Source organism: Budorcas taxicolor, chromosome 10 (genome assembly GCF_023091745.1).
Source record: "Budorcas taxicolor isolate Tak-1 chromosome 10, Takin1.1, whole genome shotgun sequence".
NCBI lineage: Eukaryota > Metazoa > Chordata > Mammalia > Artiodactyla > Bovidae > Budorcas > Budorcas taxicolor.
In genome coordinates, this window is record NC_068919.1 from 36,255,260 (window position 1) to 36,269,535 (window position 14,276).

Here is a 14,276-nt window from a genome sequence, read left to right on the forward strand (position 1 = left end):
AGATTGAACTGGAGAACTGAGTTAGCAGCAGCTGCAAGAGTTTAAGCCAGAGATGATGAAAGTGAAGACCAAGTCAGGAGCAGCAGAGATGGGGGGAAGGGGCAGGTTGAGGGAAGGAAATATTGGGTGATCTGGAGAAGGAAGAATGACTTCAAGATTCTCTCATTGGGAGCCTGAGTAGATGATGTCAATAAGATAACATGAAACACACAGGAGAAAAAAAACTTTTTTTTTTTTTTTTTTGACGGAGTTGGTTGTGGGCTTCTGCAGAGGAGTTTACTTTGGGACATGGGAAGTCTGAGGCATGTGTAGAATATCCTGGTGAAGATGCATGAAAGAGAACTGGATGCACAGATAAAAATGGCACTTGGCTCTATGATAGGGACTCAATATGTATTTGTGGAAGAAAAGAAGGATGGAAAGAAGAGAGGAAGGAAAAGAGGGAAGGAAGAAAGAAGGGATGATGGGAAGGAGTCAAAAGATAGATTGAAGCTAGGATCTACAGCTCAAGAGTCAAGAGCATGTAGAGAGCAGTTAGAAAGTAGGAGTGGATAAGAGCCTAGGTAGATGAGAGAAGGGGCCCAGGACCAAATCCCAGAGACTAGTAACACTGAAGGAGCAGGTGAGAAAAGTGAAGCCATCAGCAAAGACAGAGAATGAAAATTCACAGAGGAAGGAGGAGCCGCATAGCCAATCAGCACAGCTCCATCTGTATAAAGGTATAAAGGCTACCCGCCCCCACCAACACACACACCAAATTAAACAAATGCCTGGATCTTTCTTATTTTTCATACATATTTGAGTATGTAGATGAGGAGGCTGGAGATGAATAGGTTCCCTCCGTCTCATCTCCTGTCCTTTCCTTTCTCTGAGAGGCAGATCTGAAAGTGCAATTCCTTTTGGGGGGGCACAGACACTTTCTGGACCAACCCACAGTACCGTCTGAAGCTCCTAGAGGAGGACGACGACCCCGATGATTCCGAGGTGATCTGTAGTTTCCTCGTGGCTCTGATGCAGAAGAACCGGAGGAAGGACCGGAAGCTGGGGGCTAACCTCTTCACCATCGGTTTCGCCATCTACGAGGTGTGCCATCCCTGACGAACTTCAGACCACCTCTTCAGGGAAGAGGCTTTCAGAGGGCTTCCTGAGGGGTTCCCCAGCTTCCCCAACATCCAGTGCCCCCCAAAACTCCTGATATCTGGCCCACTTATGTCAGAACCTCTTAGAAGTTTGTAACCAGTGGGGGAAAAACCCACCTAGGGGATGCGGGGGTGGGGCTGGGGCTGTCCCGGTAGGTACATGGGGCATTGGAGCCCCTCATTCACTCTATGATTGCTAGCATGCCCTTTGGCAAGTTTCCATCCCCATTAAGACCTGAAATCCACAAAAATCTGAGCACCTTCCTTTTCTGTTTCTCCCCCAGGTTCCCAAAGAGGTATAGAAGTGGAGCAGCCAGCAGTGTGTGCAGCATTACCAGGGTCCTGTGTCTGCCTGGGGCACATCAGGACACCTCCCGTGGGGTTTGGGGGCAGGACTGTGATAGGAGAGGGCCTGGCCCACCTTACCTAACTCCAGAGCAGGTCCTCGGGCCATTGCATGGCCTCCTGACCCCCACCCCCAAAACGTGCCCTTCCCCTTGCCCACCAGAGACCATCACACGCTCACATGCCATCTCACACTCACACACAGAATCACACAGACACATTGTGAGGCTGATTGCCTTCTTTGGGGGTGGAGAACCACCCCCAAACCTCCCCTGCTTCCTTGGGGTCTTTCCCCAGTCCAGAGGTGTTCTGGAGCTGAGCAGCAGCAATTCTGGTAAGTGACCCTGAGTGTGGGATGCCAGACTTGACCTTCACTTCTGGATTACAGCAGAAAAGGAAGAGGATATGGGGTAGGGAGCTGCAGGGATGTTGAGCTATTCAAGGCCTTGGGCATCAGAAGCTGGTAGGTCGTGACTATGAAATGAGTGACCAGGGAGTTGGGAAGGAGGACCCCCTGGAGGAGGACTGTGAGGAGGACAGGGTGTCCCTCCCGAGGGGCTGAGGTACCTTGGGCTCTTCTCTCCCTCAGATGCACGGCAACAAGCAGCACCTGCAGAAGGACTTCTTCCTGTACAACGCCTCCAAGGCTAGGAGCAGAACCTATATCAACATGCGCGAGGTGTCTGAGCGCTTCCGCCTGCCTCCCAGCGAGTACGTCATTGTGCCCTCCACTTACGAACCCCACCAGGAGGGCGAGTTCATCCTCCGGGTCTTCTCAGAAAAGAGGAACCTCTCTGAGTGAGTCCCAGCCTGGCTTTCCCCGCCTGTCCCTAAGAGCCCACGTGACCCATCCCAGAGACTAGAGGTATGAAACAGCCAGACAGGTCTCCTCCAGGAGTCCTGTTGACCAGGACCTCTTTCCCTATTCCTGAGCCACTGGGAACATCTCCCCTACATCCATCCACCCATCTATTCAACCCACAGAGCGCTACTGAGCACCTGCTATGTCCCCGGCACTCTTCTAGGCACTGAGGACAGAGCAATGAATTAAACAAAGAAATCCCTGCCTTCGTGGAATTTAACATTCTAGCATGAGATGACAATGTAATAGGAAAAAGTATAGAGAGTATATTAGATTTACATAAGTGATAAAGGGAAAAATAAAGTGGTAAGAAGGATAGGAGCAGTTGGGGGGTGACTGAACTTTTAGGTATGGTGACCAGGGAAGCCAATAAGGGCACATCCTGCCCTCTTTGTCACTGGAGATGAATTCATAGGCCCTTGCCACTTTGACCTCTGTCCCTAAACGAAACATAAGGTCCATGAATAGGTGGCTGGGTCATGCATCTGGGGAAACCTAGACAAAGCCAAAAAGAAGCCCTGTGTCTGCACTTGACTTCAGGGAATGGCACCTGTGGTAGGGAATGTCAGTCCCTGAGGTTCTCTTGAGGTCAGTCTAGACTTGGCTCCGAGAAACCAGGTGGCCTGAGCAAAAGCCCTCTGCTTCCTTCTTGCACTTGGTGACACTGAGGCCCCCTCATGTTTGTGTTCCTCACAGGGAAGTTGAGAATACAATCTCCGTGGATCGGCCAGTGGTGAGTGGTTTGGCTCTCACATGTGAAAAGGGCCAGGGAACAGGCGGGTGATGGAGGGGTAGCCGCGGGATACGGGAGTCTGGGGTGTGCAGAGCCATTACTCTGCGTTACTGCAACTTCTGTGTGGCATGGCCTGAAGTTATGGGGCCACTCGTGTCCCGGGGGCATTTAGTCAGTCTAGGGGCTGGAAGGACAGAGAGTCCTAGAAGGAAAAGCAGTTTGAACAAAGAGGGAGGGACCAAGGTGACAGGAAGGGGTGACAACAGCTGCAGCCAGCACTGGATTTATGTTAGAATCTCACACAGAAAAAAAGCAGGACTACACTAGCTCTGGAGTCGGTGTCAAAACCCAGGTCCTCCACCCGCCACTCGGTGACCTAGATAAGTTATGTAACCCTTCTAACTCAGTTTCCTACTCTGTGAAATAGGGGTGATATTAATAATACATGCTGCGCAGGGCTTTTGTGAGGTTTGAATCGATGAGATCATGTACATGAAGGGTCTGGAATAGCACAGGCCCTTAAATGGCTATTGTTCATATGTTTTACATCTTCAAGGTACTTCTCACGTGGGTCAACTCTCTGATCCTTGAAAGATTTCTGACATGTAATAAGGTTATTATCCCTAGTTTTCAAGTAAGGAAGCAGAGGCTCAGTGGGTTAAGTGGGTTAAGCAGAGGTTAAGTGGTTTCTTTGAGTTCACAGAGCTTGTAAGTGGCAAGGCTGGAACTCACAACCAGATTATCTGAGTGGAGTCAGGTTCTCTCCCCCACCCCATGCTGAGGCCTGTCCCTGGGGGTGGGAGGCCCAGGGTTAGAAGCACAGAGCTGGTGTCTGCTGGAGTCTCCATGTAGAGGAGTTTTATGACTGCCTTGGACTTTGGGTTTTGGTGAATAAATAGTTCCTTGTGCTCTGTGGGTGTGTCCTGGGCCAATAAGAGGACAGCATAAATACCCCCACTGAATTGTCTTCTGGGTAGTGATGCTCGTGGTTCTAATCCCGACCCTGTGCTAGTGGCAGATCCCCAAGGGCCTTTTGAATTATCACAGATGTTGGTTTTAGCATTAAGTGCTGCTGCTGCCGCTGCTAAGTCACTTTGGTCGTGTCCGACTCTGTGTGACCCCATAGATGGCAGCCCACCAGGCTCCCCTGTCCCTGGGATTCTCCAGGCAAGAACACTGCAGTGGGTTGCCATTTCCTTCCCCAGTGCATGAAAGTGAAAAGTGAAAGGGAAGTCGCTTAGTCGTATCCGACTCTTAGCGACCCCATGGACTGCAGCCTACCAGGCTCCTCCATCCATGGGATTTTCCAGGCAAGAGTACTGGAGTGGGGTGCCATTGCCTTCTCCTAGTATTAACTGCATTTGGTGCTATTCTTATCTTTTGGATGTCGGTAATCAGTGTAGCGTTATTTATCAGGTGCAGCAAACTCAAAAGCTTACCTGAATTCGTATGTCACCTAACGGAGCAAAGCAGGCACGTGTGAGGGTTTTGGTGTCCCTGTGCGGGTACAGTTGCCTGTGGTCCTCTTGGCTTCAGACAGCTGGAGTGATGGTGACTGTGGCAATCCGGGAATGCAGAGCTGCTGCTTTCAGCTCCTCAGATTGCTGTCACAGGGGGTCACAGATCCGTGCAGGCTGCCAGTGAAAGTGAAAGTGTTAGTCACTCAATCGTGTCTGACTGTGTGCAACTCCATAGACTGTAGCCCACCAGGCTCCTCTGTCCATGGAATTCTCTAGGCAAGAATACTGGAGTGAGTCACCATTTCCTTCCCCAGGGGATCTTCCCGATCCAGGGATCAAACCTGGGTATCCTGCATCGCAGGTGGACTCTATCGTCTGAGCCACCAGAGAAGCCCTGACCTTCTAATTTTAACGGAAAACCAAAAACTATAAATCAAATAAAATTCATTTCCAGGCCAGTTTAGGTGAGCCAACTTTTGGGGTGATTTAGTAACCAACTTCATTAAAAAATACAAAACATCTGCCAGAGGCTCCCCTTCCTTGGCCACGACCAATGGCAGAATGGACTATAAAAGCAAAGCCCTATCAGCTGCCAGTGTCTGGGCCTGGAAAATTCTCTTCTCCCTATACCCTCCAGGCCCATTTGGCTCCACATGACCCAGATTTCTGAACCTCACCCGACACTGAGGACCAGGTTCACAGGGAAGCCAAAAGCCACTGGGTTTTCTGGGAACTTGCTTTTCACTTATCTTGCATTTATTATTTTCTTTTCCTGTGCAGAAAAAGAAAAAACCCAAGGTGGGTGTAACAGGGTGAGTGGGCAGACAGCACGCAGTGTGAGTGTGTAAGAGTGAGCATGCGTGTACTGGACCTGCCTCCTCTCCCCAGCCCTCCACCTCCTTCCCTGAGCTCCTCTGGCAGCTAAGGGTACAGAGCACTGATAGCTTACACTTGCCGAGTGGAGGCTATGAGCCAGCCACTCTTGTAGGTGGTTTCTGTGGATTCTCTCCATCCTCACAATAACTCTATGAGATTGGTACACACAGACCTCAGAGATATTATGTGTTCTGTTCCAGAACACTGCAAAAAAGCGAGTTTCAGAATAAACCAAGTCACAGGAAGTTTTTGGTTTTCCAGTGCATATGATAGTTATGTCTGCACTATACTGTAGTCTATTAAGTGTGCAATAGCATTAATACTAAAAAAAGTATGTACCTTAATTAAAAAGACTTTATTGCTAAAAAATGCTGATTATCATCTGAGCCTTCAGCAAGTTGTAGTAGTAACATCAAAGAATACTGACTGCAGATCACCATAAGATAGTAATGAAAAAGTGTGAAATATCGTAAGAATTACCAAAATGTGACAGAGACACAAAGCACACAATGCTGTTCAGAAAATGGCACCGATTAGACTTAAGATGGAATTGCCACAAACCTTCAGTTTGTAAAAAATGCAGTATCTGTGAAGCATGATAAAGCAAGGGACGCCTGTACTATGATTACCTTCATTTTCAGAGGAAGGAAAGGTACAGACAGATTGACCAACATGCCCAAGACCACACAGCCAGTGGCAGAGTCACCCTGGAACCAGGAGGTCTGGCTCCGCAGTCTGTGCTCTGAACCACCACACTGTACCTCCCGCTTAGAAGAGAAAGGGAGGATGGCCAACCAGTGAAAATGGGCCTGACATGGGGGTCCTGCAAAAACCCCCAGGAGAACCTCTTCTTTCTCAGAAGTGGGTGTGACTAAGCTAAGCTCAGACTTGATTCTTGCAGGAATGGCAACGGGCCCTGGTCCTCAGGAAGCAATGACAGAGTTGTGTGAAGATTTCCATGGCAGGGGGGAGGGCCTTGTCTTCCAACACCAGTGCCTGCTCTGCAGGCAGGACAGCTCCTTCTTCCTCCTGTTTTCCCTGCCTGCTCCCCACTCCTTTTTCCTTAGCCTTCTGGGGAAGGGGGTGGCAAAAGACACCCAGAGGGGCTGTCACTGCCAGGGCTCTCATTCCAGGTGAAGCCGGTTGCCAACTCCCTCCTAGATAGTGACCTCTCTCTCTGATGGACTCTGCTTGCTGTGCATGTCCAGACAGGAAAGGGGAGAGGGGAAGAGAAGCTTCACATGCATGGACCCAGAGGAGCTGCTCAACTTGACTGGTTTCAGGGGGAAAGATAAGGAGAGCTACCTTGGGAGCTTGCCCTCCTGGGTGTCCTGGTTAAGACCACTCTGCTGCAGGGACATCATCACTAAAGCTAACCATGCATGCTAAGAGCATCTCAGGGGCCTCAGAGGAAAGCTTTCATGTGTAATTTTGGAACTCGAGATTACAATCAACCTCATCCTTGCTCCTTTCACCTGATAACTTCCCCCGTGGTCTCCAGGGCAGTAATGCCTACAATAATGTTACCCCTTTTACAACTTTGGTTTGACCACCCAGAGTGCCATCCAGAAATGACTGACCTTTGGGCATCCTCACACCAATGGAGCAATAGCCATAGGCCATCAGACAAGGTTTGGTGTTAGTGTTCATGACAGCATCTGGAAGGATCCATCATAGGGATCCTCCAAGCTAGTACAGACCAGAGCTGACATTCACCAAGCACCAACTGCATATTAAGGCAGGTAAAATATACATTGTGTTCAGTTACAACAGTGTCTACAAGGTAGGTGCTATCAGTATCCCTCTTTTATAGATGAGGATAAAGATTCAGAAGTCCTTGTCTGAGGACACACTGCTAATGAGTGGGGAAACTTGAACTGGAAGCCATATTTGCTCTGAACCCATGTTTCTTGCCCTCAGCTCTCTGGTGCCGGGCCGTTACACTCCATGGCCTGTGTGGCCCAGACCCACACTTGGGCCCCAAGTTGTGTGCCTGGTAGGGGCGCCCCATGGCCACACTTCCCCCCTCAGACTGCTAGCCACACTTGCTCTGAGATTCCCTACAGGTATCAGTCACTTGAACAAGACCTCTTGCTTGGAAAGCAGAGCAAGCCAAGGTATTTGGGGCCTGCTGGGAGCCAAAGCTGGGGAAGCTCTCTCCACGGTCTGTCCATTCGTGCTGCCCTAGAGGAACAATATGGAAAGGCAAACGGGAACTCAAGAGTGCTCAGGAACTCTTATGCACTCAGAGACTTTGACTGTCCCCTTGTTCTCTGCACTGCTGACAGGGGCCTTGCCTTCCTCCTCCGGCTTTCTCTATGGGATGTATACCCCAGCCAGTGCCACCACAGCATGGCAGCCGCTCTCCACCCTTTCACACTCTCCTCTCTTGCATGAGCATGTCTGACAAATACCCCTTATATTTGGGCATCATCTTACATGTTTTTTCAGTACATTTATACATTCAGTATCTTGTGTGATCCCCATAAGAGCCCCATGAAAAGGGCAAAGCAGGTTTTATCATCCCCATTAATGGACGAGTAAACTCAAGCCAGAGGATATTTTTCATATGTGAGGGGCATGGCTGGGACTCCAGTCATGAGCATATAGTCAGTTCTTTTCTCAATGTGTCCTCTGCCAAGTCCTAGAGGTTCCTTGGAGAAGCCTCAGTAGCTGCCATGGTGATGTGGGGGTGTCAAGGGAAAAGAGCTCTGCCCTCTTCATTAAGCAGAGAAGCTCTGTTTTTAGAGCTTCTGGGGAAATTTAATTTGAACAAGATTTCCATTTGAAAAAAAAAAAATCTACAAAATACTTGAAAATCACTGCACCATGCTGCTTTAGGATTCTTAGCATTTTCACATGTACTAACTACCATGTTTAATCCTTATAACTCTACAAGGAGATAAGAAACTTAGGTCCAGAGAGATTGAGCATCTTTCCTCAAGTCACACAGCTTGTTAGTGGCAGAGATGGAGCTTGAACAGAGGTTCAAGAAGTCCCAGCTCTGCTCTTTCCTCCTCACTGAACAAAGCTGCTCCAGGAGAGAGGTTGCTTCATGTGCCCACTCAGCCAGTAATCCTTGTTTCCTTCCTGCCCCCTCCCCACTCCCCTCTTCTCTCCAGCCCATCATCTTTGTTTCAGACAGAGCAAACAGCAACAAGGAGCTGGGTGTGGACCAGGAATCAGAGGAGGGCAAAGACAACACAAGCCCTGATAAGCAAGCGAAATCCCCACAGGTTTCTGAGCATGTGCATGAGTGGGGTGGCCTGCACACAACCGAGGCCTGTGCTCTTGGAGTGCATGGGGGTTGGAGGAGCCATAGGGGTGGGGTGTCCCTTTAACATCTAGAGGTTTAATTTTGTCCCACTGATATTTTCCCTCATCAAATTCGAAAATTTGGGGGTGCTGCTTGGATGAATGTCTTGGGATTGGCTGCCACACCAGGCTGGTCCTGGGAAGGACAGGCTGAGCTTCCCTGCTGGAGCCCATCCAGCCAGGATGATGAGAGAAGAGGGATGCAAAGCCTGTGACAGACACTGGGACAGAACAGCTCATTTCCTGGTGTCATTAACAACAGGGAAGATAAAGAACAGTAGTGGGAGCAGGGTGACACCAGAAGTGGAGCCCTCCAGAGCTCAAGGGACAGTGTTAGATTGGAGTGAGGACAGGGGGTCATATAAAGTATACAGGAGGCAAAGTATACTAACAGGCAAGATTCCAGATAAACCCATGGACATCTCTGTCCTGTGGTGCCCATGCAATGGCATGGGGAGGGGAGGAGGGTCCTCTGAGGAATTGGCCTTGATGACAGAAACAGCTGGAGGTATCAGATTGGTCTGGTCCGCTTCATTCTGCTGGGGCTGGTTTGGTTGGGATGGTCAGGCTCTAAAAGGAGGAGAGGGCTCTAACTGGTGCGGATGGGGGAAAGAGGACCAAGGGGGCTGCCTACATGTCTATACAGCTGAAATACCTCCTCTGGCTAGGCTAGGGAGGTACAGAGTGAAGGGTTGTTGGGGCCCAGATGATTCTCACTCCAGATCAGTAGGTTCAACCAAGAAAGAAGAGCACTGACTCTGTACCCAGCTCCTGCTGCCACCTATGGCTGGTTTAGTCACCCTGGCTCCTTCAGCCCAGAAGGAACTTTCCTCTCGGGTTTGTCTATCTCCTGGTCCCTGCCAACCAGTTTTCCTTTGTGCCTCCACAGCTAGAGCCCGGCAACACTGACCAGGAAAGTGAGGAACAGCGGCAATTCCGGAATATTTTCAGGCAGATAGCAGGCGATGTGAGTACCTCCAACTCTGACTCACTCAGACACTCCTCTCCTTGATGCATTGCTCAATTTGCCAGTTATTTCATTATTGTTCAGTGGAGGTCATTTGGGTTTTTGGTGGAAACGGGGTATATGAGTGTAGCCCAGAAATCCACAAGTGAAGTCCTTTGAGTTCTAGACCGACACACCCACTGGGTGGGCCCACTGCTTTCTAGACAGCTGAAGGTAGTGTCTTCCTCAGAAAAGCCCCAGCTTCCCTGACAGAACAGCCCTGTCATGGATTATACAAGCATGGACGGCCAGGATATGATTTGCAAAGCCTATGCTCCATCAGCTGCTGCACTCTTGAACCATGACTCGCTTCCCCTTTCCTCCTCAGGACATGGAGATCTGTGCAGATGAGCTCAAGAATGTCCTTAACAGAGTTGTGAACAAACGTGAGCAGCTTAATTCTGCAGGGGCAGGTGGGCAGTCGGGTAGTGTGTGTCCAGCTATCTGAAGGCAGCTCCTCACTCTTCTCCATACCTCTCAGATAAGGACCTGAAGACACAAGGCTTCACGCTGGAGTCCTGCCGTAGCATGATCGCTCTCATGGATGTATCCTTCCTGCCACCCTTTCCCAGCCGTGTCAGCAGCCCCTATGTAGTCTCCTGGGACTAGGGCAACAATGAGGGGGACCCAGTCAAGCAGAGGGGCCCAAATTCATGCTCAAGGAAAGATTTAAGGAGGCCCTGTGCTAAACTTCCTGGCTGCTGGTCTTAAAGGAGCTGTTGGAGGAAGCACAGTTGGGAGAACACTGGCCCCTGCTCTCAACCTCAGGCCTGGGATTCTGAGGCCCTACCCTTTAGTGGTCTTTAGAAAAATGTTCCCTGGGTTCTAGAGCAGGCACTGATTCTGACTAGGGAAGCATGGAGGGGGGTGTTAAACACTAGGTCAGGGCAAGGGTGGATATCCTGGGCAAAGCCCTTCTATAGAGGACCTCCCTTGCACAGCCCCCACAGAAGATCTGCTCCCAAGCCAGGAGGATTTTGCTATGTGCCCTGTAGCCCTGACCTCCTTCCTTCAGACAGATGGCTCTGGGAGACTGAACCTGCAAGAGTTTCATCACCTCTGGAAGAAGATTAAGACGTGGCAGGTGGGAGAAGAGAACATGGGTGGAAGTAAAGTGAAAGTGAAGTAAGGAAGGGACTAATTCAGAGGATGAGTGTGTGACCTCTGTCCTCAAATTTTCTATTGCCAGAAAATTTTCAAACACTATGACACAGACCAATCCGGCACCATAAATAGTTATGAGATGCGCAATGCAGTCAATGATGCAGGTATGGGGAAGAAATGGGGTGGCCAGGATGCGGATAGGAGGTGGTAGGAGCGGGGATGAGAGGGGAGGACTGGGCCACTGGGGCCTACCAAAGGGATGAGAAAGGGCTTCTTGTTCTCCTCTTCTAGGCCATAGCGTGACCAGGAGGTTCTAAGGAGAAAGCAAGCAGGCCTGAGGACTCAACCCTATCTCATCCTCTCCTGTGCTCTCCCCCACAGGCTTCCACCTCAACAACCAGCTCTACGATATCATTACCATGCGCTATGCAGACAAGTACATGAACATCGACTTCGACAGTTTCATCTGCTGCTTTGTCAGGCTGGAGGGCATGTTCAGTAAGTGGACAGCTACCCTTCTGCTCTCTTGTGCCCTTCCTGCTCCCTCTCCTGTAGTGGAAGGAATCTCCACTAACTGACCTTACTATATGACCCTGGACAAATCCCAATCTACTGTTCAGGCTGAACAAAGGTGAAGGCCCTCTTTAGGCTCAGAATGGGATGGCAAGGGGCAGTTATTGGTGATACTTTGGCCTATTTTGGTGCTGAAGGGCATCACCGGGCACATGGTCCTCTTAAGAAAAGGTGGAGTGGCGGGTGATTGGGGGGGAGCACCTGTAACTGGCCTCTGGTCTGTGCATTCTTCTGAGCAGGAGCTTTCAATGCATTTGACAAGGATGGGGACGGTATCATCAAACTCAACGTTCTCGAGGTAAAGCCTAACAGAAACAGTACACTCCCCCTGCACTTTAAAATTTGAGGTGGAGGGATGGGATGGGATGGGAAAGGAACATAAAGGGAACCTCAGAGCTCAGCAGGATGTGGTCATGGGGAATGCATACTGGGGGAAGGCTCTAAGGAAGCCTGTTATGGCTTTATGCTGGAAAATCTGTACTTTCTAGGGGAGATCTGTGGGAAGGATGCTTCTCAGGAAATCTTCCCAGTGTCTGGCATGCTGGGACTGGCCTTTTCTTCTGCCCTTTAGATCTCTAGGGCTTGGCTCTTTTTGTCTCATGTGCATTCTGATCTTGGGCCTTCCTCTTGCAGTGGCTGCAGCTCACCATGTATGCCTGAACCAAGCTGGCCACATCCAAGGCATGGAGGATCACTCAGGATTTCAATTTCACCCAACAGAGCTAAAGTAACTTACCTCAAAGGACACAGTTGCTGCACCCCCAGGAAGCCTCCAGGCACCTCATCAGTCTAGTTCCTCCTCTACTTACTTCCCGCCTAGCCTTAGGGCATCTGTCCATTTGTCAGGCCCAGCCTGACCCTTCAGTTAAGGAATGGGGAAGGGAGAGCTGTGTTGTCCCTGTGCCACACGGAGCCAGGTGCGTCTGTCTGCTTCGGCTAGCCACACGCCAGTGAGAGCTTTGCTTGGAGTCTGATGGCCTCAGCTCTGAAGACAAGTACTCTCCTTAGATGCTCGCAGCTGTTTGCAGAAGCATTTGCCAATGGCACTCAGTACTTCCTGGTGCTAGACCCCTCCCCCCCGCATCCACCCCCCTCCCCTTCATCTCTGTGTTCTCCCACCCATGGGACAGCAACCCAATGAGCACTTGGTTCTGCCTGATTGTTTCAGGACAGGGCTGCTCTGGAGTAAACTAGTTCAGTGAAAAGAGGTTTGGACATTTTGGGTTATCTGACTCATAAGTTAGGTTGCATTCTGAAAAAAGTTCATCTAAATAAAGGCATATGTTTTGCTGGTTTGATTGTGTTTTGTTTCCTCACACTGAGAGCTACAGCAAGACTGAGTAGCTCCAATCTCACCCATTGGGTATAGAGCTATAGTTTCAGAATACAGCAATGGAAAACACACACACACACAAACACAAATCCCAAACCCCACTTTAATCATGCCTTTTTGCTATTTCTTGAGCACAGGAATCACTCAAATACTTTCCAAGATACACCAGGAAAGGAAGGGGAATAGGTGTTGGTGTCTAGATCAAGACAAAATGGGTCACCTATTAACTGGAGGGGCAAGTTAGCTGACTGTAATGATGCAGAGCTCCTCTACTAACACTGACCTACTGTATGACCTTGGACAAACCCTTAAATGAAGGTGTTTGCCGTGCTTATCTGGACCATGATCTATAACCATCTTGCATTTTCCACTCAGTTTCCTTCTTGATCTCTATATCAACATGGAAAAGGGTCGGCCGTGAATATGTAGATAAGGTAACAAAAATAAACAATTAGTAAAAGTACTTTATTTTCCTCTTATATTTGCTTTATATGTTGCTTTACAAAGTTAGGAAGTTCACAGCTTTATACCAAAATGTAAGAAGGCTAAGCTATTTGCTTATAAACATTTTGCAGTCAAATGTCATCTGATTTCAGTCTTCTAACCCATATTCAATTAAAAAAAAAATCAAGACACCAAGGGCACTGGCGCAGCTCAAGGGCATGTACTTCTCTGAAACAGGAGAAAAGATCCTCAACAGCCTTTCCTCCTTGCTTCCTTCTCCCCCAATTCAACTGGGCTACTACTGTGAATTCAGAGGAAATCTGGGAAATGTTAGTCATCATGTGACCCAGCAAGGCCACATAGTTGGGGGTTGGAAGTGAGGTTAGCGGTTACTGTCTGATAAGTAGTAGGTTTGGTTTAATCAAAATTTCACATCCACTGATGTATGGAACTCAGTATAACCCAAACCACCTATACCACAGCTTGTTTCTGACCATCAGACAGCATCTCTGAAATTCTCATGGATCCTGAGGATTTGCTGGGATAAAATCACTGTTGTAACAATGTGGCAGGCTGTAACAATGTGGCAGGCATGGCCTTAACAGTTTTTAGAAGCTCTCCTTTAGGTAACAGTTACAAAATTTATAAGTCAGCCTTTATAAACTGCAAACCAGAGGGGACGTGCTATTTAAATCCCACTTCACAATATAGTTTAATCTCCCCTCAAATGGAACTCTTCCATAAAATATACCATTACCATTCCGCTAAGTGTTATACACCTACTCCCACCAAATCATCCACATTCCTAGTCACTAAAGTTGTCCACTGTATAATCTACCAAAAAGAGAAAAACAAAAAACCCTTTGTTAGGCAAATAATCACTTAAATAGCAATAATGTTGCCTACAAATTATAGGTAGTTCAGAAGCTAAACACTCAACTTCTGAGGCAGAAAAAAAAAATTCTCCACAAAAGCAGGAGTGTAGTAACAATGACGTTCTCTCAAATTCAAGTAACGTCAGGTCAAGATAATCCTTTGTTTGCATTGTGTCTAACTGCTTTATACGGAGTAGAGTAGCATGCCAAA

The 14,276-nt window shown here is 48.8% G+C and overlaps 1 protein-coding gene across 4 annotated transcripts in view; it reads left to right on the forward strand.

Moving 5' to 3' along the window:
* The window catches only part of CAPN3 (calpain 3), a 56,031-nt gene extending 43,323 nt beyond the window's left edge, over positions 1-12,708 (forward strand). Inside the window, exons 11-24 of one of the 4 annotated variants that reach the window (XM_052646411.1) lie at positions 914-1,083; positions 1,424-1,435; positions 2,074-2,282; positions 3,043-3,079; positions 5,320-5,337; positions 8,538-8,651; positions 9,620-9,697; positions 10,065-10,122; positions 10,218-10,282; positions 10,752-10,820; positions 10,926-11,004; positions 11,222-11,338; positions 11,653-11,711; positions 12,047-12,708. In XM_052646411.1, the coding sequence (XP_052502371.1) occupies positions 914-1,083; positions 1,424-1,435; positions 2,074-2,282; positions 3,043-3,079; positions 5,320-5,337; positions 8,538-8,651; positions 9,620-9,697; positions 10,065-10,122; positions 10,218-10,282; positions 10,752-10,820; positions 10,926-11,004; positions 11,222-11,338; positions 11,653-11,711; positions 12,047-12,073 (1,112 nt within the window). In that variant the 3' untranslated portion in view covers positions 12,074-12,708. Of the gene's footprint in view, positions 1-913; positions 1,084-1,423; positions 1,436-2,073; positions 2,283-3,042; positions 3,080-5,319; positions 5,338-8,537; positions 8,652-9,619; positions 9,698-10,064; positions 10,150-10,217; positions 10,283-10,677; positions 10,821-10,925; positions 11,005-11,221; positions 11,339-11,652; positions 11,712-12,046 lie in introns of all 4 variants that reach the window. The other 3 variants (XM_052646409.1, XM_052646412.1, XM_052646410.1) reach the window with 3 other exon arrangements.
* The last annotated feature ends 1,568 nt before the right edge of the window (positions 12,709-14,276 follow it).